Genomic DNA, 26,693 nt, shown 5'->3' on the forward strand with positions numbered 1-26,693 from the left:
TTTCTGGAGAAATTATGCATCTCCTGCTGCTTGACTCATTTGAGCTTGCTGTTGACTGGTGTAAATGACAGCTTTGTTATCCTTTGCTAATGAATAAAGTGTCAGGTTTTTTTAATTAAAACTCTGGAAAAAATGCACAAGAGAAACACCAAAGCAGAGCTGAAATATGCTAAACTTCTGTCCTATTCCTTAGGGTATTTACGAGGTTTGTATCTCCCTGAAAACTTAAGAGGGAAAGAAGTGTGCTATGCCTTAGTGTCTGTCAGAGAAACATTTAGGTCCTCTGCACAGTTCCTTTATGTGAATTCACCAGCATTTATTGGGAATCTCCAATGCTATGTCAGCTTAGAGTGTAAACATTGAGGTGAGACTGTGATTTTGAAGAACTTCAGTGTTTAAGAAGTTAGGTGACTTCAAGTGCTACTTTCCCCACAAAAAACTGTGGCAACACATTTCTTTTGTTTATAGGATATTATGAATCACCTATCTGAATGCAAGTTGCATTAACTTTTACTGAAGAATGTACAGCTTGTGACACATTGCACCCAGATCTGCCACCTGTATCACTAATTTGAATACCAGGGGAGTGCTTTGACCAGTCAACATCCCACTCCCCAGATTGCTTTTCCTGAGTTTTAGGGACTAATTCTGTCATGGAGCTGCTGAGTGAGCACAGGCTTTAGCTTTGCTGCCCAGACACTGGGGTGCTGGCATGGTGATATTTGCTGTGAGGTGCCCTGAACTGGCTGCTGGTAGTTCAGGTTGCTGCAGGCCTGTCCCTGTAGTCTGTGTCTCTATTTCCCAGGTAGGGTGTGTAGTGTGGTGTACAGACATAGCAATGTGATCAGCATGATTAAACTACCTCAGGCCTGGCGTCAGACAGCATGAGCCCTTATCTGGGCACATGGATGGCTGCTGGGTTGTGGAGTTGTGGCTGTTCAGATTGTGTTGACACAGATGAGGGTTGGGCAGCTGGGAGGTGGGATACTGGCAAGATGGATAATGCATAAAATTTGTCTTGTTTCTTAATCTGCCTGTCTGACATGTCCACAATCCTGTCAGTGCTGAAATGGAAGACTACAGTGAGCAGGACTCCCGTAACATTACGAGCCCCACGGAGGAGCCAAAGAGCAGTGTGGGTAGCAGCTGCTGTTCAGAATTTCCTCTCTCATTGCTGGAAATTGGACAGCCTTGCCAGGCACACCCAGACTTGCATAAAATTATCCAGGTGAGCAATGTGCAAGTTTGACCTGGCTTCAACAGGAGGGTGTAGAGTAGGATATCTGCTTCATGCTTGGAATTTCTCTTCTAGGAAAAATTCCTGGAAATTGGAAGTTTACATTTCAAGCCAGTACCGTCAAATCCTCACTATTTCTTCTACTGCCCACCATCAGCCAAGAAAGAGGTAGGCATGGGGCTGTCCTGGCAGGCACCTGATCCTTGTGGAATAGCTGTTCTTGGTGTCAAATCTGGATTTGGGGCTGGCAGACCCATGGGTAGACTTAGTCCCTGGAGCTCCCATCAACAACCTGATGTATTGCCTAGTTTTAGTATGTGCCTTTTCTCTCTCCATCTCAGGAAGAGGCATCTCGGGATCAGGCAGACAGGAAAGGCAGTGAGGACATGGAGGGATCAGAGGCGGAAATGGCAGCTGAAGAAGGTAAAATTTGCTTGCTCTGTCTTGGAAAAGATCTGTCCCTGTGGTGATGCCTTTCAGAGCTAGGTGTCTCTGGTCAGGTCTCTGGAGATGTGGACCTGGTTTGCTGACAGGGAGCCTGTAACCACAGGGACTGTGTCTGGATGCTGCATTGCCACAGAGAGTGACCCAGAGCTGGAGGTGGAGTACCGTGAGAAGCTGGAGCATGAGTTCCCAGACTCAGATTCCCTCTCAGACTCCAACACAGTGAACCAGGATGATGACTCCTTCAGTGTGCTGGGAGGGGACTCGCTCAATGACCAGGAGTTCCTGGAGCAGGAGATGCCACCTCTCTTTGTGCACCTGACCTGTTCCGTGAAGCTGCGTAGCCAGCACAGCTCCATGCCTGTGCAGTCCCTGCCAACTTGTCTAGGTAAGAACAATTCTTGTTGGGAGGTTAAATGGCAGTAGGGCTTCTGTCAGGTCCCTGCTGGGTGAGCAGCCCCTAGAACAAACATGCTGGGTCTTAAACAGCAATCTCCCTGGATCAGCCTTCCCTGTAAATCCCCGAGGTTTGCCATCATCAGATAAGGGCTTTTTCACCAGGTCTCCCACTTGCTGTGGGATTGGTCATGGAAGGTTGAAAGGATCATGGAAGATGATGGTAGCCTTCTTGAGCCTGTCCAGGTGTGTGTGACAGCCACCTCTTGGAGTCTCTGTACTTACCACCAGGCTGGGTATGTGTGTAAGCAGAAATGTTTGTTGTTTGAGTCCCCTGGTTTGTGATCTCTCCTCAGGGGAAGTTCTGGGCTGCCTGGAAAGCTGCCAGGGCTTGAGCACCATTGACCTGGGGGACCTCTGTGTGACCCTGGACATCTTTGTGCTGACACTGCCCCTGGAGATAGAAGTTGTGAACACAGACATCCTCCACAACAGGTAGGTGGAAAGAGGCCCAGTCACCTACCCTCTGCCTGCCCTAGCCAGACAGTCATTCTTGGCTCATCTCCATGTACTGAGACTTACAGTTCTTCTCACAGAGCCTGTCACAGCCTTAAGAAAACTAAAATATTTCATGAATAGGCTCACCTTCTGTAGAGATCCCTCTTCTGCTGTGTCTGTTTGTCCTCTCTGGCTCCAACGCTCAGGCTGCTCTCTCTTCTGTGACAGATGCACCTCAGAGAGCAGCGTGTCCTTCACGCGCTCTCCAGGGCAGCCGTCCTCTTTCCGCTCAGATGAGGATATCATGCACAACCTGGAGCGGCTCCCGTCCACCGGAGATGAGAGGTATGGCCCTGCAAGCCCCTCACGGGTTCCTTTCACTGCCTGGGAGCTGCGCTGTGGTAGCTGCACGAATGAGAAGGACTGTTTGATTCCTTGTCTCCTCTCTCCTAGGCACCCTGCCCTTTCCAACCTTCCTGGAGTGCACAGGCAAGCTATTGAAGCCACTATGAATGAGGTAAGCCAGATTTGCCTCCCTGCTTCCAGCTAGATCACACAACTGCTGTTCCACACTTCCTAGCCTGGTCCAAGCTATAGCCTGTCGGCTGAACTGGCCGCTAGGCTTTACTGGTGTCACATAGGTTGTTAGCCTTGTGGTTCCCAAAAGTGTGGGATTACCCTGAAAAAAATTCTTGCTGTAGTTGGGGTGGGCCAGGCAGAACTGTATTCTAAAGACCTTTCCTTTGTTATATTAAGGAAATGAGGGATGTGGGTGGTGAGAGGCTGCCTTTGTCCTGTTGGGGCTTGGATGAGAATTGGGGCAGGCTTGCAAACACAGGTCACCTGGATGTTGCTCTGTGTCCTTGCTCTGCTCAGATTCGCTGGCTGCTGGATGATGAGATTGTGTCAGCACTGCGTCACTCGCAGGTCATCAGCACCTCCATCCTGCACAGGGTGGCCACCCACATCTATAACTCTAAGGGCCGCCCCAGCTGCCACAGCGAGGTGGTGCTGCTCCAGTTTGTCTTTGGGCCTGAGCACTCTCTGGAGAAGTTCAAGGAGGTAAAGAGAAAGCCCTGAGGCAGCATCACACTTTGGTAGCAGGATGCTTATTCTTCTCTGTGTTGCAGGAGTTCAGACGAATGACTCTGCCAGGCTACATGCTGAATGCAGAAGGCAGTGACTACCACTACATCTCCATCAGCCGGCTGCATTCCAGGAGGGCTCCTCCAGACCCTTCAGGGACACCCTGCTTGCAGCAGCCAGCTGGAGGGGGCACCAGGACAGGCCTGGGCCAAGCCGGCCAGGAGGGGAGCAGTGAAACAGAGGCAGAAGGCTCTGAGCTGTTACACCACGCAAACTGTGTCCTCCCAGAAGGAGGCCGGGGTCTCTGGGAGTGGCCAGAGAGTGAGACACCTGTAGTGCCGGACACAGGAAACCCTGCAGGTGGAGGCAGCCACACACAGAATGAGGTGAGAAGCACTGAGTAATCTGTCGGTGAGAATGTGTGGAGCTCAGGTAACAGAATGTAGAAGGATGAGGGGATTTTTTTCAATGTTTTTCACTGTTTTCCTGGTCATTTTTGTGACCTTGGCTTTATGCAGGCTCCAGGAGATATGCTGAGACTTGATCAAAGCAGAGCACCAGGCCAGGACTCCATGGAAGAGGCACTTCCAGAGACAGCCATACAGTCATTGCCATCATCATCCTCTGAAAAGGGAAACAGTGAGAAGTCGCCATTGGTGACACCATCTGCAGCAAGCCTGTCTGAGTCTGTAACACAGGGCAGGGAAGGTAGGAGCTTCAGAAACTCAGCATCAGAAACTTTTAAGGGAAGTGCCCAGTTCTGGCTGTGACATACGTAATATAACTGCTGCTGCTGTTCCTGTCCCTAAATACCCACATTGGTACCCAGGACCTTGGTTTCTTCTTTGCCAGGGTGCTGGCAATTCAGTGCTTAACAGTACCCAAGATACTAGGCTGTCCTGCTGCACTGATACCCCTAATGACATGCAGTTCCTGGTGACTTCAGTAATGGCTGTGAGAGCCCCATTCCCCAGCACTGCCTCCCCGTGGCCAGCACAGCCTGATTGTCCTGTGGCATGATGTTTCTCAAGCGGATGGCGCGTGGGGTGGGGCTTAGCAAGTACTTCCATGGTCAAACCCCTCTTCTCTTTGTAGGCTCCAGCAGGCAGCGTCCCAGTCGTGTGCAGAGCCTCGTGTCGAGCCAGGGCAGCATGGACTCCGACCATCTGGGTGAGTCTGCCAGGGCAGGGGGATGAGGATGTGTGGTGGCATTGAGCATGACACACTGTGGGGTCTGTGTGCCTGGGCTGGGGTGAGCCCTGAGGGCAGGGTTTGTGAGTGGCTGCCCTGCCCAGGGAGGAGGTGTTTTGCCAGGCCTAGGGCTGAAGTGAGGATACATTACAGGTTATGATGGGGGAAGCAGCGACTCAGAGTATGAGGAGGCCTTAATGAGCGACCAGGAGCCCAGGTGTCCCCTTATGCCGGATTTTTGGCTCATCATAAAAATCCATCAGGACCGAGTGGAGGTCTATTACCACACACGGTAGGAAGGGCTCCCTGTCTGACCACTGCCTCTCTGCACTGTGACCTTGTTGCCACTCATCTCTGGGTAGGATCTCCTCCCTGCCCAGTGTTGGGTGGGAAGTTACAGGACTTGATTGGTTCTCTGTAAGGGGAAAACTGCCATCCTTTCCCACGGTGTTCCTGTTCCCAGCACCCAGTCACAGGCACTGTCTGGGTGCTCTGCTCACCCCATCTTCTCTTTCTTCATAAAGCAGCCTGAGTGTGGAGAAGGCAGCACCAGCAGAAACAGAAGAGGAGCAGCCAGGGGAGTGCCAGAGTCTCAACCAGGTGGTGGTAAAGAAGATCAGTGAAATCTGCAGGGTTGTCAATCAGGTAATGTTAAGAGGGCACTAACAGAGCTGCCAGTGATTAAATGGCTTAGATCAGAAGGGACCTCTGGAGGTTGTCTAGTTTGGGCTCAGCTCAGAGGAGGGTCTGGGGAGCTAGTTCAGCTGGTGGAGTCCCATCTTGGGGGGCCATAGGAAAAGCAACTCAGTCTGGCCCTAAACACTTCTTGCTGTCTTCCATGGTTGTGCAAGCAACAGAACCAATCTTTCCTCATCCTTTGCAGCGCTTGCTGCTGCAGGACCTGCATGACAGCCACATATGCAACTCATTACTGGTGGCAGAAAGTGAGGAGGACATCTGGAAGAGTGAAACACCCTATACATCATACAGGCAGCGTGTGATGCCCACGGATGGTATGGATATTCCCTTGGCCATGCCTCAGCTTCACTGCTACACAGATGCCTAAGAAGATGTTAAGTTCCATGCTGTAGCCCCAGCTGTATTCTATGTTCTTTACAGATTACTCTGTAGAGGAGAGCTACCAGCCCCGGGACTACCTGGCTGCCACCATGCAGTTCATGCCAGGGCACTTTGCTTGTGGGGTGGTGTGGAGCACACTCATCCATGTGCATTCACGCCTCAAGATGGGCCCCAACATGGGGGTCTCACGAGGTATGTGCAGCCCAGGTTCCCTCCTGTTTGGCTCCTGTGTCAGGAGTCCAGCTGCTGGCTGGATTGGCACTCTGGAGAAGGGTATGTGGGATAGCTAATGTCCCACATTGCTCACAGCTATCCAGGCACTTCGCTCGGTGCTCAACGCCTTCTCTGTGGTGAACAGGAAGAATATGTTTGTCTACCAGGAACGTGCCACTAAATCTGTTTTCTACCTCCGGTAAGAAGCCAGTGTGACTTGCTGGCCTGTTGTGTTACACCAAACTGAGAGCTCCTTGGGGCAGAAAGCATCTGCCCAGCCTCAGGGACCGTATTGTGACCCAAGCAGCAAATATCTGATTTCTGATGAGTCAGTCACATCAAGCCAGGCCTATCCTGCTCTCCCTTTGCTAAATCTTTACGTGGAAGGAAAAATGATGGCTTTTTTGAGGGATCCAGAGAGCAGTTTTTTCCACAAACTCCATATTCTGAAGACTAGTTCCCACAAAGTGCACAGGGGAGAGCAAGGAAGATGTGCATCTTCTGTGGATGTTCAATGCCATCATCCTTGGGAATGGAGGCTGACATGTCTTTCTCTTGTATTCAGGCTGACTGAAACCACCCACAGTGGGAAGGTGTGGGAAGCAGACAGCAGCCTTAGTGCATCATCTCGCTCACTGGCACTGACACGCAGCCAGGAGCCCATTTCCAATGAGGATCTAATGGTGAGTCTGCTGCTCTCTGTGAATGGACGTGGGTGCTGATGGTCACAGGAGTGGAGGCAACTCAGTAGTTCCAGCAACCTGGATTTTATGTGGGGTAAAACTTAAATCCCTGCAGATGTGTGGAGTGGAGCAGCAGTGAGTGGTATCTGCCTGACTATGTTGACAGCCTGGGACAATGATGGATCTAGAATTTATATGAAGCTACTTCCACATGGCTGTTTTTGTTTCTGCAGGGTTCTCGTTCCTCTCTGGACACCGCCTCATGCCGGAGTGTGGACTCTGCTCGCCCTGTGGGACAGATAGACAGACACATCCAGCTGATGGTCCATGGTGTTGCCCCAGCAGGTATGTGCTATAGCCCCTGTCAGCAGAACTGTGCTGATGTAAAGCAGAGTAGCAAAGCACTGCTCCCTGCTCTCTTTGGTTGAAGAGAGAGGAATCTTCCTCATGAGCAAACAGCTCTTCCTTAGCCCAGAGCTGCTCTCTGTTCTGTGTGGGTGAAAATATAAGGAAAGGATCCATAGCTCGGAGTGAAACCTCCTGCAGACCCTGTGCAGGAGTGCATTTGTATTTGCCTACTGCACCAGCAATCTTTTGTGATCATAAACCCTTAGAAAAGTATGTCTGAAGAAATTAATGGTAGGGAAAGTCATGTTCCCTGTGGGAAGTGAGTGTGAGGATGGTGCATTCTGAATAGGGAGGAAGAAGTGGTTGTAGTCATTCTTACTGGGTGGGGTGAAAAAGCTGCTTCTACCTCTGCTCACCTGTCAGGGCCTGAGATCACAGATGAGCTGGTGAAAGTGCTGCGCAGACGCCTGGATGAGGCCACCCTGGATATCATCACTGTCATGCTGGTGCGGAACTGCAAGCTGACTCCAGCAGATGTGGAGGTACCTCACTGACTAATCTGCCCTCTTCATCCCAGAGCACTTTCCTGTGTTTTGACCTGTCTCCGCCACTCCTGCCCCAAGGAAGGCCAGGGCAGTTTGGTACACCCTGTTTCCTGCACCAGTGCTTGGTCAGGTTAGCATTCACTGATGTGCATACCATATGGGTGCCAGGGTAGCTGGGAGATTCCCTCTGCTGGGTTTGAAGCATGGCAGGACTTCCCTGTGCCCTCCTTCCCACACCTTGGAATGAGTGTCTGCCCACATCTTGGGGCTGTCCTGGGCAGGGCCAGGAGCTGGACTTTGATGACCTTTGTGGGTCCCATTTAATTCAGGATATTCTATGATCTGTCTCAGGCCACTGTCTAGAGTTCTGCCCACCACACTTCCCTTTGCAGAGTCAACTAGCATAATTTTTATCAGTATTAGAGCCCCAGGGCAGCGTGCTGGTCCCAGCTGGGTTGTAAAGCCTTCTGTGTGCAGTTTATCCAGCCCCCTGGGACGCCGCCCACAGAGGTCCTGCACTTTTCCCTGCCGCCCTCAGCCCTGCCCTGGCTGCACGCCGTGGCCTATTACCTGCGGCAGAACCTGCTCATCTTCCTGCACACCCCCAAGTACACTGACAGCAACGTGGAGCACCACTTCAAGGTGAGGAGGGCTGGGGTTGGGACAGCAGTCTGCCCAGTTTCTAGCTGCTGCTGGGGACATTTGTTGGGGCTGCTTAGGCATCATGTTGCCAGCTCTGCCATGGAGGGTTAGGGAGAAACTGACATTAACTCCTGGGGGAGTTTTACAGGATTGGGCACATCCTGATTAGCCCAGGCAGGCTGTGATTTCATGACAGGCAGTTGCTGTGCAAAAAGTAGCAACCACAAAGCTCACGCCCACAGTCATCTCCCAGGAGCATGGGAGAAGACCCCCTTCCAAAGCTGAACTTGGCTTCTTGCATGGCTCCCTCAGATCTAAGGACTGACACATCAGGATTCAGAAAAATTTGGGAGCAGCTACCCACCCCCTAGCGTGGCCATAGCTAAGACAGAGGGTGAGGCCAGATAAATAGTTCCACATAAATCTGTATGCACTGTAATGGGTTTCTTTACCCCAGCAGTGGTGAAGACAAGTATTTTGAGTAGGCCTGTATTTGGTTCTACAGGTTTGGGGATGAGCTCTGCATGTACATAAGCATCTTTCCAGTTAATGCAAGTCTGATCTTTGTCAGTATCCTTTCTTGTTCTCCTTAGCACTACTTCAACCACAACGGGAGCATCCCTGACCAAGATCTCTATTTGTACAACAAGCCAGGAGGCCAAGGCACTGGTGGAAAAGGTATCATGCTCAATTCTTCTGAAACAGGGTATTGGGCTGTGTGTTGGGGGGGTGTTTCCCATGCTGGGAAGCTGTGAGTGACTGAGGAGGGACAGTGCTGGGGCCGTGTGTTCCTCCCTGGCTGGAAAGTGGGTAAGGTGTGTGCCTGAGGGACTGCACAACTCTGCATGTGTGATGGAGCAAACCAAGGCCTCCCACACAGCAGCTTGCTAAACTTGACCTAATGCTGCAGGAAACAGCTCTAGACATGACAAGTATGGGGCACAGAGGCTCCGGGGGCTGGAGGTGGGAGCAGCTGTGGCAGAAGCCTTGCTGCAGAGGGAAATCTGGCTGCATGCAGCTGAGCATGGGCTGTGTGGGCTATGTCCTTGCTTTTTTCTCTAGACTGCTGGAGAAGGGATTGGATAGGGCCCACCCTGCAGCAGGCTGTCATGTTATATTTTGTCCAGGCCATGTGGGCTGTCACCTGGCCATTGTGTGTCCTGTGCCCTTTGTACATTGTTTGAATGTTCTTCTGTTATGTAGGTACCATGTCAGACCTTGTGCAGCACCTCTTCCCACTCTCTCACTTCCAAGGTAGCACCCATGGCTCCAAGTATTATTCCATCTCTTTTTCCCATGCAGCTCTCTGGTCCCAGCTGTTCTTGTTTTCCTTGTGTTGTGGCTTCAGCTCTGACTCCTCTGTGTGTTTGTGTGTATGTGTCCACTTAGCTGAGCCCTGTTTCTTGCTGGCTGGATAAATGAGCAAACAGAACCTGTTGCCCTGAGGTGGCAACTCAGTGATTCCCAGCTGCTGAGGGTCCGTGTGCTGCCCTGTTAGCTTGCAGGGGGTGAACTTCAAAATCCTGCATCTTTTTTCCCACAGGTCCAAACAGGCATCTCTTCCATGAGGAAGATGGGAGTCCTGATGTTTCAAATGTCATTGATGCTCCAGGATGTAGCATAATCACTCTCCCAGTGGCTGTGTTCTGGTGTGGGGTGTTCCCTTGCTTAGCAAAGGGCTGGAATGGCCAGGCAACATTAGACGTGTGCTGTGTATTTCAGTGAGCCTGGATCAGAGGGGGCTCAGAGTCCCCCACAGATAGGAGATAACAGTTCTCTAGTACTCCACTTCCAGACCCTTGGCAGCTCTTGCTGATGTACCTCATTCTATAGCTCCAGAACTCAGATTTTGAGTTTCATAGCTGTTTGTTTTTTGGTTTTTTTTTTTTTGGTTTTTTTTTGTTTTGTTTTGTTTTGGGTTTTTTTTACCTGTGATTTAGTGGTTTAATTTCAGCTTTTCCATGCTCCTGGAAGCCTTGTTCCCTGTGACATGAAGGAGAGCCTTTCTGCTCATTGGGCAGGGGCAGGCTGCTGACCTGGCCTGCTTGAATTGTGGTTGGTTGTTCTCATGTCCTCAGCTCATGAAGCAGACTGAAGCACAGCAGAGGTACAGGAATTGATGTGACAGGGAAATGTGCCAGAGGCTGGAGGGGCTACGTGTGGGAAATTATCCAGGAGAAAAAAAGGGGAATGGTCTATAACCACATGATCATTCAGCCATTTTGGTGGGTCTGGGGCTGACTGTCAAGACAGACTGTTGAGGAGTTTATGCCTTTTACTCAAAGAAAGGAAGTCTGGTTGGTAGAGCTCATTCACTGTCATGTGGAGCAGATTCCTGCTCTTGATACCTCTATATTGACACCCATGTCCTGGAGAACTGCAGTGCTGCAGTAAGAGGCTCTGTAGGGGTTGCTCATAGGTATAGTTTGTTTCCTTAGTGTGGGTGCACATGAGTTGCCCTCTGATTTGAATGCCTACCTCTCTACTTTGTGAGCATCTGTATCCATCTCAGTGCACTCTTCCCTTGTGTTGGCTATGCCTTGGTGGAAACGTTGCTGCAGAGCTTATGCTTCACAAGGAATGATAGAGACTGGGTGGTTGTGCTGCTGCTGATCAGACTGGGCACAGCCTGCTTGGGCTGGGTTTGTCTCCATGCAGAGAGGGCGCCTGTCCTCAATGCGGAGTTGGGGATCTGGTCAGGGACACTGGTTTCTCTGTGGCAGTGGAGTCTGGTGTCACTATCATCCTTGCTGGGATGAAGAAGGAGAAAGTATAGGCTCAGCAGTGTTGTAGGGCTGTGGTTATTTGTATCTGGGCACATCACCTTTAGGCAGTGTTGGGGCAGCTTTGCCATCCAGCCACATGCATGCTGGCTTAGTCAGGGAGCTTTCAAAGTGAGTGGGAACATCTAGGGTTACAATGTGAGGCTTCCCTGGTGTCCTGGCCATTGAGCTGGGCCACGAGGAGTCAGCTCTTGTTTCTGCTCTGGTCCATAGCAGGGCTTGGGTCCATAGCTGTGTGGCCCAGGGCTCACAGCACGTGGACTATTAGGCAAGAACCACACAGCTGCTCTGCAGCTCTGAGCTGTCCTGTTGTATGTGCCTAGGGTTCAGGATAGACAGCCAAGAGGCAGGGTCTGAATTTTTCTCTGCAGTGACTCCAGATTAGTCCTGGTGTGAGCCTGCCTTGTCCCCAGTCCTGCCTGGTTGGAGTGCACAGGGAAGGCATCTAATCTTGTTCAGGTGTACTGTGAGGAGGGGGTTGTGAGTGTAATCTGCAAAAAGGTGTCATATCTGCAGGGACTCTACATCTTTCACAGCCTGGAGGGGGCTGCTGAAGAGAGTCTGGGCCCTGTACTCTGTTCCTGAAAAGGACAGGAATGGTGAGCCCCATCCTGGATCAATCTGCATAAAGGCTCTCCTGGTACAAATGGGGATCCTTTCCTCTTGCATGTGGTGCTGGACAACCCAGGAAGCTCCTGCAGGGCAAGATGAAATCTGCTGTGACTCTACAGGAGAGAGATTTTTGGAATGATGGGGACATCCTGTGCCAAACCCTGTGCTTCTTACCCTGGCTCCCCACAGGCATAGCTAGCGTCTGCTCCCCTGGCTGCCTCCCCTCCTGTGGGCCCTGCCTGCCGAGTGACACTGTGCAACTCAAGTGGTGACATGATGGTCCTAGCTGCGGGGTGGCAAGATGTAGGCAGGCCCCGTGGGGGTGTACTTGGTGCTGTGCTGATGGAGGCTGTCTCGGTTTCTGCCCCACAGGAATCGCATGCATTGCACTGACATTCGTGGATGAGCACGGCAGCCCCACCTTGCTGCCCCACGGGGAGAGGCCTGACCCTCTGAAGCTGCCTTCCCCCTCGTCCATCCCGGGCCTGCTGCAGGACAGTGACTTTGAGAGCCTCACAGCTGTCAGCAGGCACCAGCCAGGGGTTGACTCTCTACCTTCAGGTGGGGAGTTGGCCAGCAGCTGCCAGTTGCCTGCAGCCTCCACATCCCTTGGGGCACCTCGAAGGGCTGGTGAAGGCAGGATTGAAGAGCCATGCAGAACTACCCTTTCCCCACAGAGCCTTGTGTGCTGGTGCGCCTGGATATCTGGGAGAAGGGCAATATCAGCCTGCTGCAGCTGTCGGAGAAGCTGCGCGGGGCCCTGCGTCACGCGCTCTGCGATGCTGTGATGGAGTTCCTTGTGCTGCCAGCCCCACTGTGTGTGGAAGCCGCCTGCCCCCTGAGTGCTGCAGACCTGGAGGACCTGAGCTCTGCAGGTGAGAGCCTGGCCAGGATGGCCACCTCGAGCCTCCACCCAGCCTTGCTCCTCCTGCCTGGCCTGCAGGAACTTGGCTGTGCTGGAATCTGGTTGAGTGGGCAAGGAAGGGAGGAAGCTGCTCTTCTTCTGCAATATGTGTGGAGTGGTGTCTTGGGGAAGAAATAGCTCTTCCAACGCCAGTGTCTCAGGGTCTGTCTGTTCTTCGAGACTGAATCCACCTTGCTGGATGTTGCTAATGGCTCTTTCCCTTCTCCCCAGCCAGGCTTTTGCCATACACTATGGGGTACCCATCAGCCTTACTGGGGGGAGCTCTTCAGACTCTGATTTGCTTTGTCTCCCCAGGAAGCCTAAGGAGGACTATGTCAGAAACCAAGGGTCTGGCCCTGGCCAGTGGGGGGCCTGGAAGGAGCTGTCCTCCACCCCTGAACTTCACCTCTGCACCTTCGCCAAGCTCTGGAGAGCCAGTGACACCCACAAACAAGCTGGGACGCCGCAGCTTCTGGGACATGCTGGTAATGTTGCTGCAGGAACAGGGCCTGTAAGGTCATCATGGTGTGTCAGGCCACGAGGAATGGACAGCAGGGATCTGGCTGGGGGTGGGAAGCCAGGCTTGCAGCAGGGACTTTGAGATCAGGGCACTGACTGGGCTGTGTAGGTGCACAGCATTAACTTACTCCTTTCTCCCCCAGAGCAAGGCAGAGTCCTCGGAGCTGGGCAGCCCCAAGACTACTGATGACATTGTGCTGGAGAAGCCAGAAGAGACTCGGACGAGACGGCGGCACAAGACAGAGAATGTCAAGCAGCACCTGAGCCAGGATCGAGCCACAGCTGCCGCTGAACTGGAACAGGCACAGAGGCAAGCACAGCCTGCAGGCTGGACAGCCAGGGTGTTGTTCCCCCAATCTGTTGTACACTGCTCTGCATCCTGATGGCCTCTGGACCACATTCCTTTTCCTTGTAGTTTATCTGTTACACAGGCAGTTTAGGAAAGCTGCCTTCCACACGCAAATCCTTAGCCCTTATTGTTGGAGTGTTGCTGGGAGCACAGCTGTTTCTCCCTGCCAGCAATTCCTTCTCTGCACTGTGGGGCCCTGTGCAATACCTGACACTCAGATGGCTACTGACCAAGAGTGACCCAGCTTAAGGATTGTATCAACAATCCTCCAAAAAGGAGGCTTCCAGGGCTCTGCTCTGGAGCTGTGAGGGGACTGTTTCACTTTTCTACCTTGGCTACAGATGACTGATCTAGTATAACTGTGCTGCTCTTCCCTCTCCTCAGGCGCCGAGCCTGCCAGTTGGAAGAAGGAGATGTAGGTACTGTGCACCCACTCTTCAGTCAAACCTGCCAGCAGTGGATGGCATTCATGAATCACCTGGGTATGTGTTTCAGATCCCAGCTCCTCCAGATGGGCTGGGAGTGGGCCTTTCTACCCAGATCTCAGGACAAATCCTCTTATGAGTCATTCCTTGCTGGTCCTAGTTATATACCCTCTATCTCCCCAAACCTTCCTTGCCAGAGTCACATTGGTCTCAGGGCCAGCATCAGTATTAGAAAGCTGTGGCAGGAAGCCAAACCTAGAACAAACCTTCTAAGGCCTGTGGTTATGTATCCTGTGCTCTGAGTCCAGGGCTTGCTGAACTTGCCTGCAGCTGCTTTGGAGAGACCTGGACTCCAACAACCATCTGTGATAGTACTTTAGCTTCCAGATGTAGCAGGGATGGAGGATCTGAGCCTCTGCAACATGCTCTGGGTCTGTGAAGTTGCATGGGAGACCCTCTTGCAGGAAGGGAGGGACAAGAGGAACACCCTTCATATACAGAGATTGGGGGTTGTATGGCTGCCATGTTGCTACATCCTCACACACTCCTACTAGCAAAGTAGACTCCTCCTCCTCCTCCTCCCCCTCCTCCTCCTCACAAGGAACAAGTGGGGGAATAAAGTGGTGTGCTCAGAGCATACAGAGTGTTTAGTCCAGGTCTCACTTTGGGCCAGAACCTGAAATCAGGCGTTGTTTCAGGCTTCATCTTCTTTTCTATGTAAGGTTCTTGTTCTCCAGCTCTGCCTGCCTCAGGCTCTTTGCCCTCTCCACTGCTCAGGTGGGCAGGATGTGGCTCTAGGGCAGGTTGGCACCTTGTCCTACAGTGCATCTTCCCTGCAGGGTGCCCATCAGTGCAGCAGTGCTCCTTGGAGATGGTTTCTCGTTTCCTTCTGTCCTCCATCCTAGTGGAAGTGGTGAACCTGGTCACTGCCCTGGCAAGTGACACCACTGTCAAAGTGTTCGAGCAGATCTGGTGAGTTATGCGATTCACAGGTGGCTGTTTGGCACCAGCAGGTGTTGGTCAGCTGTACTTCTCCTGCCACAGCTCTACCTGGCAGCCACCTCTGGGGCTTTTATTTGCAGCTACCATCGGGGCACTGCCTTCCTGCCCTATAAGTCTGGTCAGAATTCCAGCCCTTGCCCTGGAGTCATCAGACACTTCATCCTGCTGGGACGCAACTTCCAGCAGTGGCGTTGCAGCACAGAGCAGGGTGAGTACCCAGCCATGGTCCCTGGGACTGTGCTGGGGTCTTTTTGGGGGGTGGGAGCGTACATCAATGAACAGGGTTCCCCTCCTTACTGGGCTTGTGCCCAGAGGTGGGCAGTGGTTTGTCTGGTTTTGCCTTCTGAGACCTTAGTCTTGATTGTGCTTGTAGCAGCTCAGCTCAAGACGAGCTGAGCAATACTGTGGCAAAACATCCTGTCATGCCACCTTAATGGCATGGTGGGACATAAAAGGGGGATGAAACAGTACTGAGGGTCATAACTATGTCTTCTTCCAGCTCACAAAGGGCTCCAGCGCTTTGAGGCCATGGAATTCAGCTCAGCAGAGAGAGGCTCTGATCCCAGCCTTGTTGGTCGAGACCTGGTGCCCCGGCAAAGGTTTCTCTTCATGGAGATCATTGACAAAAAGGTAGTAATGGCTGTGGCTGTTAACAGGGGACAGTAATTGAGTTGTTGCCATTTATCCTGTTCCAGCTTTGTCATCTGAAACTGTCTGCAGCTGCAGCAAGTACCACCAGAACACCTGGGGCAGCCTGTGCCACCATGCAGACTCTTGCTGGGCATGTCCTTAAGTCTTTCTCCCCTTCCTCTCTCTCCAGCTGACGCTCTACACTTACAACTGGTCCCCAGACCTGGGAGCCAACTTGAACTGCTCCCTGACACGCCTGCTGCAGTGGCAGAATGCCCGGTCCCACATCGTGCACTGCCTGATCAGCCAAAAGCTGGGGCTCTTCCACCACCATTGCTTCATGGACACACCATGGCATGAGGACAGCAAGCAGGTAGGGCACCATACCAGGCAGAGGAGTCCTTTCTTCTTCAGGAAAGGCCTTGGCAGTCTGGGGGTCTTAGGAAGCTTGCAAACACCTTTTGTGTGCTGATTGGCAGGGCATTCACATGTCCAGTTTGACCATTTCCAGCCAGACTGTTGCCCTGCTCTTGGACACAGGTGGAAAGAGAAGCAGGTCCTTCTGCTGGTGGCACTTACTTATGACTGAATTACTTAGGGTGGAGGCTGAGGAATGGGCTTCCCAGTTCACATTAGAGCCATGGTGGGTCCAGGCACGCTCTTCTTGGAACTAGTAGTGGAAAAGGCTAACACAGATCTCAACAGTTGGCCAGAATTGGATTTACTCTGTGGGGTCTTGCTCTAGGGCTGGCAGTAAGGAGGCTTTCATGGCTGTGTCTGATTGCTTAGGAGCCAAATCCTTTCCTGAATTCCACTTTGGAGGTGGATGCATTGATCCGGAGCCCGTGTCCCCCACCCATTAAGGAGCAAGGCCGGCTGAGCAGCTCTGCACGCAGCCTCCCATCCCTGCACTTCCATCCTGATGTGGTGCCCTTTGATGAAGCTCTGCGGGATGTCACCACCATCAGGCGCATACCCCATGGGCCTGACATGGCACCTTTTGACCCTGTGGCTCGGCATGGGGCCCAGTTCCTGGAAATCAAGAGCATGGAGAGGAAAGGTAAAGCATGAGAGCCTGCCTAATAATCTCACTTCTGGGAAAGGAGATCAGAGCAGAACAAGAGTTTTGTCAGGGGACAGTTCTCTGTGGGAATGGGTTCCCACAGAGAACTGTTCAGGATGGGAGTGAAGGGGAGTAGCAATACTTGGGGCTGTGTCTTGATGCTCTTGTGACTGCTGACTTTCTTTCAGAACTGGAGAAACAGATGAAGATTGAAAACCTCTTTGTCACCTGGCAGCAGAGATCAGCTCAGTCCAACATGCCTATCAGTGTGAGTGCAGCCTGGGCAGGTGGTGGGCTGGGCTTTCTTGCAGCACGCTGGGAGCACTAGCAAAGGGGAACACTGCAAATCTGAGCAGGGTGTATAGTGGGGATGGTGCTAGGCAGTGGAGCAGTGGTCTCTGCTTGAACTTTTGGGGTTGCAGGGCTCTGAACCACACTTGGGCATGGGGCCTCACTGCCCAGCACAGGAAAGGCTGTAAAGCAGGGGTTTCCCCCAGTTACCTCCATTTGAGCAGCATCGCAATGTCATGTACAGCTTGTTCCCAGCCTCACTGAGGGGTGTGTGCTGTAACCATGCTCCTCTCGTGTCGTGCAGCTGGCAGATCTGGAGACTCTGAAGCAGTCCTCTCGCCTGGTTCACTACTGTGCCACCCCCTTGCTCTTTGACCCGGCCTTCCGGCAGCAAATCCAAACCGACCAGCTGGGCAAGGTAGAGGGGAAGGTGAGTGTCAGCAAGCCCCAGTGTGGCCAGGCTTTCAGCACAGGGACAAACAAGCAGTCTTTTCCCAAGACAGGGCTGCTCTTGCCTCACTCCTAAAATACAGGGTGAATACTGTAAGATGGAGATTGAGAAAATCTTTAAGTCCTCAAAGCTTTTCTTCTGCAGCCACACTCTCCCTGGAGAAGACTGATTTCCTTTTCTGCCCAGGGAATTCAGGGCTGAATCTGGAGAAGCTATCAAGGGCACTGTCTGGTACTGCTCTGCTAAGGAAGTAAAACTTCCCTTATGCATTCAGCAGTTAAACTTGGTAAACCTTTCCTGGACCCAACAAATACCCAAAACAGTTGAAAGCAAAACAGCTGAATCCTGAGCAGGTTGCAACCTGACAGACTAACCAGTGCAGATCCCACACCAGCTGTTCACAGTCTGTATGTGTGTCAGAAGGGAAGAACAGGCTGTTGTAATTTATCAGAGTGTCAAAAGGATTTTGACAAAGTCTTTAAGCAGAGGTTGCTACAGAAATTGAACGCTCGCAGGTGAAAGGGGAAGTATCTTCACAGAATGAAAACTTCACTTTGTTTTTGGAACAGAGCAAAATGGAAATTGGTTATTGGATTTGAAGAGCCTTGCAGCAGGGGTTTCAAGGTGGTGCATTGGGTTTTGTATTTCCAGGTCTTTTATTGGGACGTATGAGATGCTAGGCTTTGCAGTGCTGGAGGGCTGTTCAGATTGGTCAGAACAGGAAAAGAATGCAAGGAACTCAAGAGGCACCTGAGTAGCTTGTGAAATGAGAGCTTTTGTGGGAGCTGGGACCTGATTCCTAGTAGAACAGCACAATGTGGAGGGAAATTGGAACCCTCTTGTACTGTACACTCACTGCAGAGCCTGTACAGAGCACACATCTCAGTGGTTTCTTCAATTTATGAACAGCTGGGTGCAGCAGACACTGGTTAGAGTACATCCGAAAGGGGTGTTAGTATAATGGGTAATATTCTGATAAACTTCTAAAATACTAGTGTATTAATGTCTTCATCTGGCTAGTAAGTATGAGACCAAACATCATGTGGCAAAGGCACTGAACTGGAGAGACTTGGAGAAGGTCAGAGAGTAGCTGGAGAGGTTCCAGGTAAAGAGACATCTCTTGCAGTTGGTGGAGCAGATAGGCAGAAAGCCAGATAAAAGCATGGTAACAGAGCCACAGGCATAGAGTAGAGAGATCAAAAAAAGAAAACCTAGTCTCTCTCAGCACCAAGAAAAGGAGTATTCAGGACATCAAAAGGAGAACTGAAAGTGTTTAGAAGGAAGCACTGTTCCTTTTCAGTGCTACTGAGCTGCTAGGAAATCCTGAGAAGTCAGCAGGATTCATAAGGGGATTGGACTCTTACCATGGCAATAGGAGCTGAAGCTCTCAGCATTGCATGAACCAATTGTGAGCCACTAACACTTTGTGGAAGCTGTTCTGAGGGAGGCAGATGTGAATGCTGGCACAGGCAGCAGGTCCCTGCATGTTACTGACAGCGGTGGTGTTAGGTCAGTGCATGGCTGGGTAGATCTTGGATCTTGCATTTTGGCACATGCACTAGGACAGTGCTTGGACAACCAAATGTTAGTGCTCTCTGGCAGAGAGAGATCTACCTTTTGCTCAAGCGGGGCACCTGGTGTCCTCTGCTGGAGCCAGTTACAGCAGTTCTCCTTAGGAACTTGCTTTCTCTTGCAGAAGCGCCACCGCTCAAATGACTCTACAGCTTCAGGGAGGGACCGCAGCCACAGCTGTGACTCAGCAGAAGCACTGCCCTGCAAGGTGAAGGAGGAGCCATGGCTGCAGGAGATGTGCAATGCCTTCCTGCAGCAGTACATCCAGTACCTGCAGAGCATGGGCTTCATTCTGGTCCAGGTGCGGCCACCCTCACCTACCACTCGCAGGTCAGTGAGGTGCTCGGAGCCCTGGTGTTGAAGAGTCAGCATGCTGAGCTGTGCCCTGCTTTGACACAGTGGATCTTGGCTCCCTGCTCAAGGCTGTCTCTGCTCTCATTTCCAGTAGCACAAGCCGGATTCGAGCTCTGGCAGCAATGGGAGTGGAGGGCAGAGGGTCCTTTTCTTACGCAAAGCCAAAACCAGAGGGAAGTCCAAAGGTGAGTGCATTTCTGTTACAAGGGTGGAACTGGGATGGAAGTCAGGCTGTAGAGTGGGCCAGTTCTGGTTGGCTTTTGAAACTGTTTCAGGTGGAAAGGATGTGGGAGGGAAGAGAAAGTATCAAAGCCAGCCTGTCTACCAGCACCATCTTCAAGAGTCTGGGTGTGATGAGATCTCTTTGCCCTCCTGCATGTCCTCCTACAGGCCTCAGAGCCCTTTCCTGGCATTGTGTGGAACCAGGGCAAATATCAAAAGACTGGTAACAACTTGGAGGGGCTCAGAAGAGGAACAGGATGACCTAGGGCAAGGATAGCTGCTTTTGAGTGAGATTCTGAAGGATTACCTCTCAGAAAATCTTCAGCATCTATGCTTAAGGGCAACTGAAGCAGAAGGTTCTTTAGTTAGAGTGAGATGAATGCAGAAGTTAAAGAGGTTAAACAAGATAAACCTGGAATGGATCTACAGTGAGAACAGGCTGAGGTTCCTCGTGTATAAAGAAATGGCAGCTAGGGAGGAACAAGTCAGAGCTCTACAATATTGCAGCTAACCTGGAAAGGGATTGACCCTTTCCTGGTTTACTTAATGCAATACCTAGAGACCATCAAATGAAAGTATTTGGAGACAGTTTTGAAACTAAGGAGAGTGTTTCTTTGAGCAGCTTTGTGAACACAAAAGGTTTTGTGAACATGTGAATTTTGTGAACATGAGCTTACAAGACCGAATAAGTAAACACCTGGAAGAGAAATCCATTGAAGTCTCTATTTAAGTAGAAACTATCCATGGCTTGTGGAATCACCCTGGGATGATGGGAACACATAGCATTTACTCACCCTTTTCCAACACTTTATTGGCACCTGCCTTTGGCTGATGTTGGTGGGTAAGACAACATCTTGCAGATAAAACAAGAAGAGAGCAATCTGCTGAGCAAGTTAAGAGGGAGAAAATTATCTTGCTGGCAGCTGAACTCTGAATTGAGACAGGATGTCTTTGATATCTGCTGTATCAGGCAGGCAAAATGGTCTGAGGACACCACAGGAGGCAGTGAGGTTCCATGGACACTATCATTCCTTGGCTCACAGTGTCCCACACTCTAGAGACACCCTGTCCTGAGCAAGCAGGAGGTGAAGGGATCAGTGTGCCTGGTGTGTTCTCTCAAAGGCTATTTATTAGGTTTGTTAGGATTCTTTTCACTGTCAGCTCTGCCATATCTCCTCTCTTCAATCCAGTGAGATTGCTCAGTTAATGAGGCCCCTCTATTTCCACCTCTGCCAGAGAGCCTTGTGGCAGCATCATGTCCTTATGTGCCAGAGAGCCTCTTCAGCTTTGTCCTTCCCTTCCCAGAGCACAAGCCCTGCTGTTGCCACTTACCATCTACAGAGAGCTCTTCCAGGTGGGATTGTGCTCATGGAATTGGCCTTCCAGGTAAGAATGAACAAGAAACAAAGTATGATCTCTGGAGGATCTTCAGGGACAGTCTTCAGAGGTGACAAAGGGAGTGATGAGGAGTGCAGCAGGGACATGTGATTCGTTTATCCTGTCCTGTTTCTTCCATGGTCCTGCAAGACTGGGATCAGCTGGAGATGGTTCTTCAGGACTCAGAGCAGTAAGAGTCACCTGGAGGAAGGATAGTTAAGACTCAGCACCAGTTAGGGTGCTCTGTGCTCAGCCACATGTTGGCTGGTCTGGCTTTGTTCAGATGAGAGGTGAAGCAGAACATGGGATGAGAGTGTCTGGGCCCCAGCCCAAGTGTGAAGCCTGGGGGCTGTGTTCCTTCCTAGTAGAGGCCCAAGGCTCTGCTCTGCTCACATTCTCTCTCCTCCAGGGCTGTTATTTCTGTGTGAAGCAGTACGCACTGGAGTGCTCGCGCATCCCCATGGGCCAGTCTGTGAACTCTCAGGTAATGGCTTTGCAGGCACAGCTGGTGCTTCTCAGGGTCAGGGGATGCTTTGTGGGGAGGAGTGATCTCTGGAATATAGTGGGCATGTCAGGCACAGCAAGTTCTAGAGAGCTCTGCTCCCTCCTCATGGAAAAGCAGAGCCTCACAGAGCTTTCTTCGGCCAGTTGCCCTCCATGGTGCTGCTTGAGCAAAGCTGGATTGCAGTAAAAGGGAGTTGGAGTTTGGCAAGAGGATGACTCTTGTCCTAGCTTGGGGAGCAAGACCAAGCAGACTGGGGAGGAACAGGAGCAATTCTGGTAAAGATGCCTGATCCAAGGAAAGTTAGTGCATGGCTCTCTGGTTCCCTTGGAACAAGAAGGAAGTGGAATGGGAACAGCGATCTGTGGACATGATTCTTGCCCTTTGCTAGAGATTACTTTCTGCACCAGAAAGGTTCCTTTGTACCTCTGTGCCTTGCTGTACAACACTCTGAGCTCTGAGGCTGCCTGCTCCCTTCTCCTTTGTAGGGTCAGGGTGTCTCCTGCCTGTTCCCAAGGGCACTGGGTGTAGAGGCTGATCAGCCCCAGGCTGTCTGAGACAGGAGGCGTGCATGACTATACTGTCCTTTCCAAGGGAGCTCTGTAGCAAGGGTGCATCTTAGATATGCCAGGAGTGTCTCTCCTAAGTTTAGAGCCTTCCAGGACCTTGTCTGGAGATTTGCTGAGTCTTTCCTGGTAAGCTTGCACATGCACAGGGCAGTGTTGTGAGGCTGCATCCTGCACTGATGCTGGGGCAGCTGCGCTGGCTGTGCCATCCATGCCTTGTCAGCAGGACATTGCAGAAGGGTGTGAGGTGCCTGGTAACACTCATCCCTCGACTCCTTGTCCCTCCACAGCTCTCTATGCTCTTCACGGAGGAGTGTGACAAGGTGCGGGACCTCATGCATGTGCATTCGTTCAGCTATGACTTCCACTTGCGCATAGTCCACCAGTATCTGCTGGGCTCCCACATGACTCTCCGCCAAGGCTACCATCTCACCAGCTTCCTGGAGGACTTCATTGCCCATCACCCTGACATCCCCAAATTTGGCCGTAATCATGTTTTCCAAGGTATGTAGGTCAATATATATGATCAGTCTGGGGTTGATCACCAGCACGTAACTTGGCAAAAGTCCTTTACAAATAAACCTGACCTTTGGAATATTCAGGGAGATGACCGGGTGAAGGTGATAGGAAGGGCTGTGCTCCAGGGAAAGTCCTTATTGGCCTGTTGTGGAAGGGGCAGGTTGGTCACTTTGTCTCCTGGACTAGATGGGAGGACACTGCTCTGCCCAGGTAAAAGCCACAGAGTGTCTATCTCCTGTGACAGCAAAAATGTATTTTTCCACTAGGCACACTGGCCCTGCCCACCAACATGATCACTGCACACCAGCTGTACAACTACATCGCTGACCACGCCAACACCTACCACATGAAACCCCTGCGCATGGCCCGACCGGCCACGGGCAATGACAGCAAGAAGGGAACACCAGTCACAGAGCAGAACGAATATGCACTGGTCTCTATTTGGAACAGGTGAGTGCATCTGCTGCCAGTTCCTGGAGTTGCTGGAGATTGGACCTGCCAGTGCTGGAGATACTTCCCCTAGGTGCCAACAAAGCTGATTGTTCTGTACAGTGCCAAACAGCAGTTCTGGCCAGTCCTTCTGAGATGGCTAACAGGGGTGGTGTGTTTGTGTGCAGGTGCATTTGACATTTCATTTCACTTCTGAGGAGTCCTACTGTGTGGAATTGCCCATGTCCAACAGTTGTGTTGTGATCAGGAGCCCTGGGAGAGCAAAATGAGGCTTTCTTCATACTGATGTGCTTTTTTATCCCAGCTCGGGCTCCTACAAGGACTCTGAAGGTCTGCGTCATCATGATGACTTTGATGTATCCCTCCTGGTTTGTCACAGTGCAGCACCATTTGAGGAGCAGAGTGAGGCAGAGAGACGCATGCTCCGGTGAGCGCTGGGGGCCAGTGACAGTAAAGCTTCCTGGCTGGGGAGGAGGGCTCTAGGAGGGACTGGCCCTGTTTGGAATAGCACAGGCAGAGTTGTTGGTGTCTGGGGAGGATCACTGTGAGAACCTGGGCAGAGAAGCACCCTTTCTGGCAGGGACAGAGTTGCCTGTGCTTCATCTGCAGTGCAGCTGAGAGGGGAACAGCCCTTCCCCAGGTCAGAAGTGTCTCCTTTTTCCCAGGTTGCGTTTCTATGTCATCATGACAAGCCAGCGGGAGCTCTTTCCGCGGCTCACGGCTGACATGCGACGCTTCAAGAAGCTGCCGCGCTTGCAGCGGGAAGTGCTGGAGCCTGTGGTGGGCCGGGCAGCCTGGGAGGCAGCGGAGCCAGAGACAAGCCTGGGCCAGCAGCCGTTGGCAGAGCGGGAGCTGTGGCAGGACGTGGAGGACAACAGCGAGTTCTACGCAGGGGGCACGCAGGTCAAACTGGGGCCAGGGCTCTTCTACACCTCTCCGCTCTTCCCTCTGCTGGCCTCCGAGGTGGCCTCAGCCCAGAAGCAGCTCAGCAGCATGGTGCAGCTGGCCAAGTGCCACTGCCGCAGGGACAACCTCTGGAAGCGCCTCTTCCTTCTGGAGCCTCTGGCTTCTGACAAGCTGAAGCTGGGCAAGCTCTCACTGGTGGAGCTGGAGGAACTGCTGGATGCTGTGCACGGGAAATCCATTGCAGATGTCGACCCCCAGCTGGTGAGCAGCAGGGATGGGGGCACAGTGCTCAGCAACTGCTGTTCTGCTCTGGGGATGGAGTGGGGTGCCAGGTGAATGGGCCTGCAATGCACATCTCTTCCTGCTTGGTGGGACAGTAGAAGCAGGAACACAGCTCCTAACTGGCAGGTGAAGGGGGAGACTGCATGGATGACTGCCTGTCTATAGAGAGTGAACAGCCCTCAGTCAGCATCCACAGTGGGCTGTGAGGGTTGCATCTGATTTGGGGTCTGAAGCCTACTGTAGCATGATACCTGCTGGTGCCATCGCTAGAAGGAGGCTGAAGATGCCTTTTTCTATGCCTTCAGGAATGCTTCCTCACCATGACAGTTTCCTGGTACCAGAGCCTCATCAAGGTGCTGTTGAGCCGCTTTCCCCAGAGCTGTCGGCACTTCCACAATGCTGAGACTGGCACCCAGTATCTGGTAAGACTCCGCCCAGTGCCCACTTGAAGCCTCTGTCTCTGTGTCCCTGTTCTGGGTTCTGTACTGGCTCCTTTCTAACGTGTTCTGTGACTTTCCTGACAGGTTGTGCTCAACCAGAAGTTCACAGATTGCTTTGTTCTTGTGTTTCTTGATTCGCATTCAGGAAAAACGGTGAGTCCTTGGGAACACAACAACAGCTATGTTGGCTCAGGCCAGGAATCTGTTTAGATTGATCCAACAGTAGCCAAGGGCAGGTGTGCATGAGAACACGACCAGGTCAAGAAACTTGTAATGCCTTTCCTAAATACTGTCCCAGCATCTGAAAATCCGTAGCTTAGGCCAATCCTGAGCTAGAAGTGGCCTTTGCATTTATTTGATAGCCCACCACAGCTTTATTTCCTTTGGTTAATTTCTGGCATCCATGACTTCCCCTGACTTGCAGTTCCATGAGGCAGTTGCAGTCCAGGTGAAGAACTTCCTTGGCTTATTTTTGAAGCTCTACTGTTCTTTCCATGTGATGCTCCTTTGTTCTTGTATTAGAAAACAGTGAGCACTGGATCCTCTTTTCCTTCACAGGATTGCTTTTGGGTCATTTTCTCAGCTGTCTCTATCCAGGCTAAGCAATCCTTCTGTACTCAGTCCAAAGTCAGATCACACTGGGTCTGGCTGGGAGGGGTCACCAGTGCTGTGGGCTGCTCCTACCTGGGCAGAAAGGAAGGGGACCTGCACTGTCAGGGTCCCAGCAAACCTGCAAGGGCCTTTGCCTTCACTGAACTTGAGGGCAAAAATACTTTGTTTTCAGCTGTGCTCCCAGGCAGGGTACAGGATGGGTCACAGGGAATGCAGATCCATGTGAGAGCAGGGGATCTACAAGAGGCTTCAGTCCACAATAAGGCTTTTGCAGAGACTGCAGAGCAACTGATGCTGTATAAATAAATCATGCTCCATCTGAAAAGCAGGTAGGGGAGACAGAAGAGGTAGTGCTTGCTGGAAGGCTGCTAAGTGCCTCCTGCCACTTGATGGTCATAGTGTCACCTTGTGGTCATTGAGGTGATAAACCCAGACCCTCCATCCCCCTCTCCTAGTGACTTTCATTTTGTAACAGAAATCCTTTGTTTTCATAACATTGTATTTTGTGCTTAGCATTGATCCCATTCTTGTGGCCTCTAAAAACTCACTCAGGGTATTTTTGTTGGTTTTTTTTCATTATCCCAATCCTCTTTTGTATTAGTGCCTCAAATTTTATCAGCATACTCCTCATCTTTGCACCAGAGTTGTTAAAGTACTAGCCAGTGTTGGTCCTAAAGCCTGTCCTGAAGGAACTCTATCTGTAACCTCTCTCCATTTCCCCTTTCAGCACTGCTGTGTTCTCACCTTATAATTTTTGAGTTAATTCTGTCTTTTCAGCTTACCTAAATTTCCCACGTGACACCACATCAAATCCTTCCTGAATCTCAGATAAGATGTACCGTGATTCTTTTGTCTAGAAATACTACCTTATCAAAGAGAATTTTAGCGTTGGCACATCACTTTGGTAACACTGAGCTGCATTTCCCTCATGGTTCTGTCTCCCTTAGTCTGCTCCAAAGCCTTGCTTGCTACTGGAGTTGGGCTCACAAATCACTTCCTTTCCTCTCTTAAATGATGGTGGAACATTTGCTGTTAGTACATTTGCTGTTTTGTAGGTATATAGCTCTTCTTTTGGCTTTACTGGTTTGTAAGGGACCCTGGCTACTGGATGTGCTGCACTTCAACTCTGGAGAACATCCTGTCCCTGTGTCTTGCTTCCATGATGCTGATCTGGATGCACTGAGCCACGTTTTTGTTCTGCTTCAGCTCCTGCAACCTGTGCCTGTTCCCTACTCCTCTCTGCCTTTGCCCTGCCTTTTCAGTACAGTCACTAGTGGAGCAGGCAGCATTTATTTTTAGGATTGTGGTTATTACATTTAATCTCCTCCCCTTCCCCATTTATTGCACTCCTACTCTTTCCCTTAGAAGAAGAAATTTCCCTTTAATTTCCCTGGAAGCTCCCGTTACTGTGGAGGCAGTAGGATCCCCTCCTCTCCTGTGGCTGCTGCCAGGATTGGCGTAACTGCAGATGCATGAGAGCTGGGACAGAGTGGGCAACT

General features: G+C 51.4%; 1 protein-coding gene across 6 annotated transcripts in view; it reads left to right on the forward strand.

Moving 5' to 3' along the window:
- Window positions 1–26,693, forward strand: part of SZT2 (SZT2 subunit of KICSTOR complex) — a 53,592-nt gene that overhangs the window by 26,533 nt on the left and 366 nt on the right. For 2 of the 6 annotated variants that reach the window (XM_062497513.1, XM_062497515.1), the window contains exons 29-71: window positions 1,063–1,228; window positions 1,313–1,405; window positions 1,579–1,660; window positions 1,788–2,069; window positions 2,434–2,572; window positions 2,804–2,920; window positions 3,029–3,092; window positions 3,452–3,637; window positions 3,706–4,047; window positions 4,180–4,369; window positions 4,757–4,831; window positions 5,006–5,144; window positions 5,377–5,497; window positions 5,736–5,865; window positions 5,972–6,124; window positions 6,242–6,344; window positions 6,711–6,828; window positions 7,062–7,173; window positions 7,600–7,718; window positions 8,199–8,363; window positions 8,957–9,041; window positions 12,131–12,319; window positions 12,436–12,633; window positions 12,978–13,147; window positions 13,325–13,491; window positions 13,915–14,012; window positions 14,795–14,927; window positions 15,038–15,165; window positions 15,457–15,587; window positions 15,778–15,960; window positions 16,377–16,647; window positions 16,839–16,918; window positions 17,246–17,371; window positions 19,089–19,294; window positions 19,410–19,503; window positions 20,846–20,926; window positions 21,327–21,401; window positions 22,276–22,489; window positions 22,771–22,954; window positions 23,259–23,381; window positions 23,620–24,121; window positions 24,448–24,564; window positions 24,667–24,735. In XM_062497513.1, the coding sequence (XP_062353497.1) occupies window positions 1,063–1,228; window positions 1,313–1,405; window positions 1,579–1,660; window positions 1,788–2,069; window positions 2,434–2,572; window positions 2,804–2,920; window positions 3,029–3,092; window positions 3,452–3,637; window positions 3,706–4,047; window positions 4,180–4,369; window positions 4,757–4,831; window positions 5,006–5,144; window positions 5,377–5,497; window positions 5,736–5,865; window positions 5,972–6,124; window positions 6,242–6,344; window positions 6,711–6,828; window positions 7,062–7,173; window positions 7,600–7,718; window positions 8,199–8,363; window positions 8,957–9,041; window positions 12,131–12,319; window positions 12,436–12,633; window positions 12,978–13,147; window positions 13,325–13,491; window positions 13,915–14,012; window positions 14,795–14,927; window positions 15,038–15,165; window positions 15,457–15,587; window positions 15,778–15,960; window positions 16,377–16,647; window positions 16,839–16,918; window positions 17,246–17,371; window positions 19,089–19,294; window positions 19,410–19,503; window positions 20,846–20,926; window positions 21,327–21,401; window positions 22,276–22,489; window positions 22,771–22,954; window positions 23,259–23,381; window positions 23,620–24,121; window positions 24,448–24,564; window positions 24,667–24,735 (6,520 nt within the window). The other 4 variants (XM_062497518.1, XM_062497517.1, XM_062497516.1 and 1 more) reach the window with 4 other exon arrangements.

Source organism: Cinclus cinclus, chromosome 8, assembly GCF_963662255.1.
Source record: "Cinclus cinclus chromosome 8, bCinCin1.1, whole genome shotgun sequence".
In the NCBI taxonomy this organism is placed as follows: domain Eukaryota; kingdom Metazoa; phylum Chordata; class Aves; order Passeriformes; family Cinclidae; genus Cinclus; species Cinclus cinclus.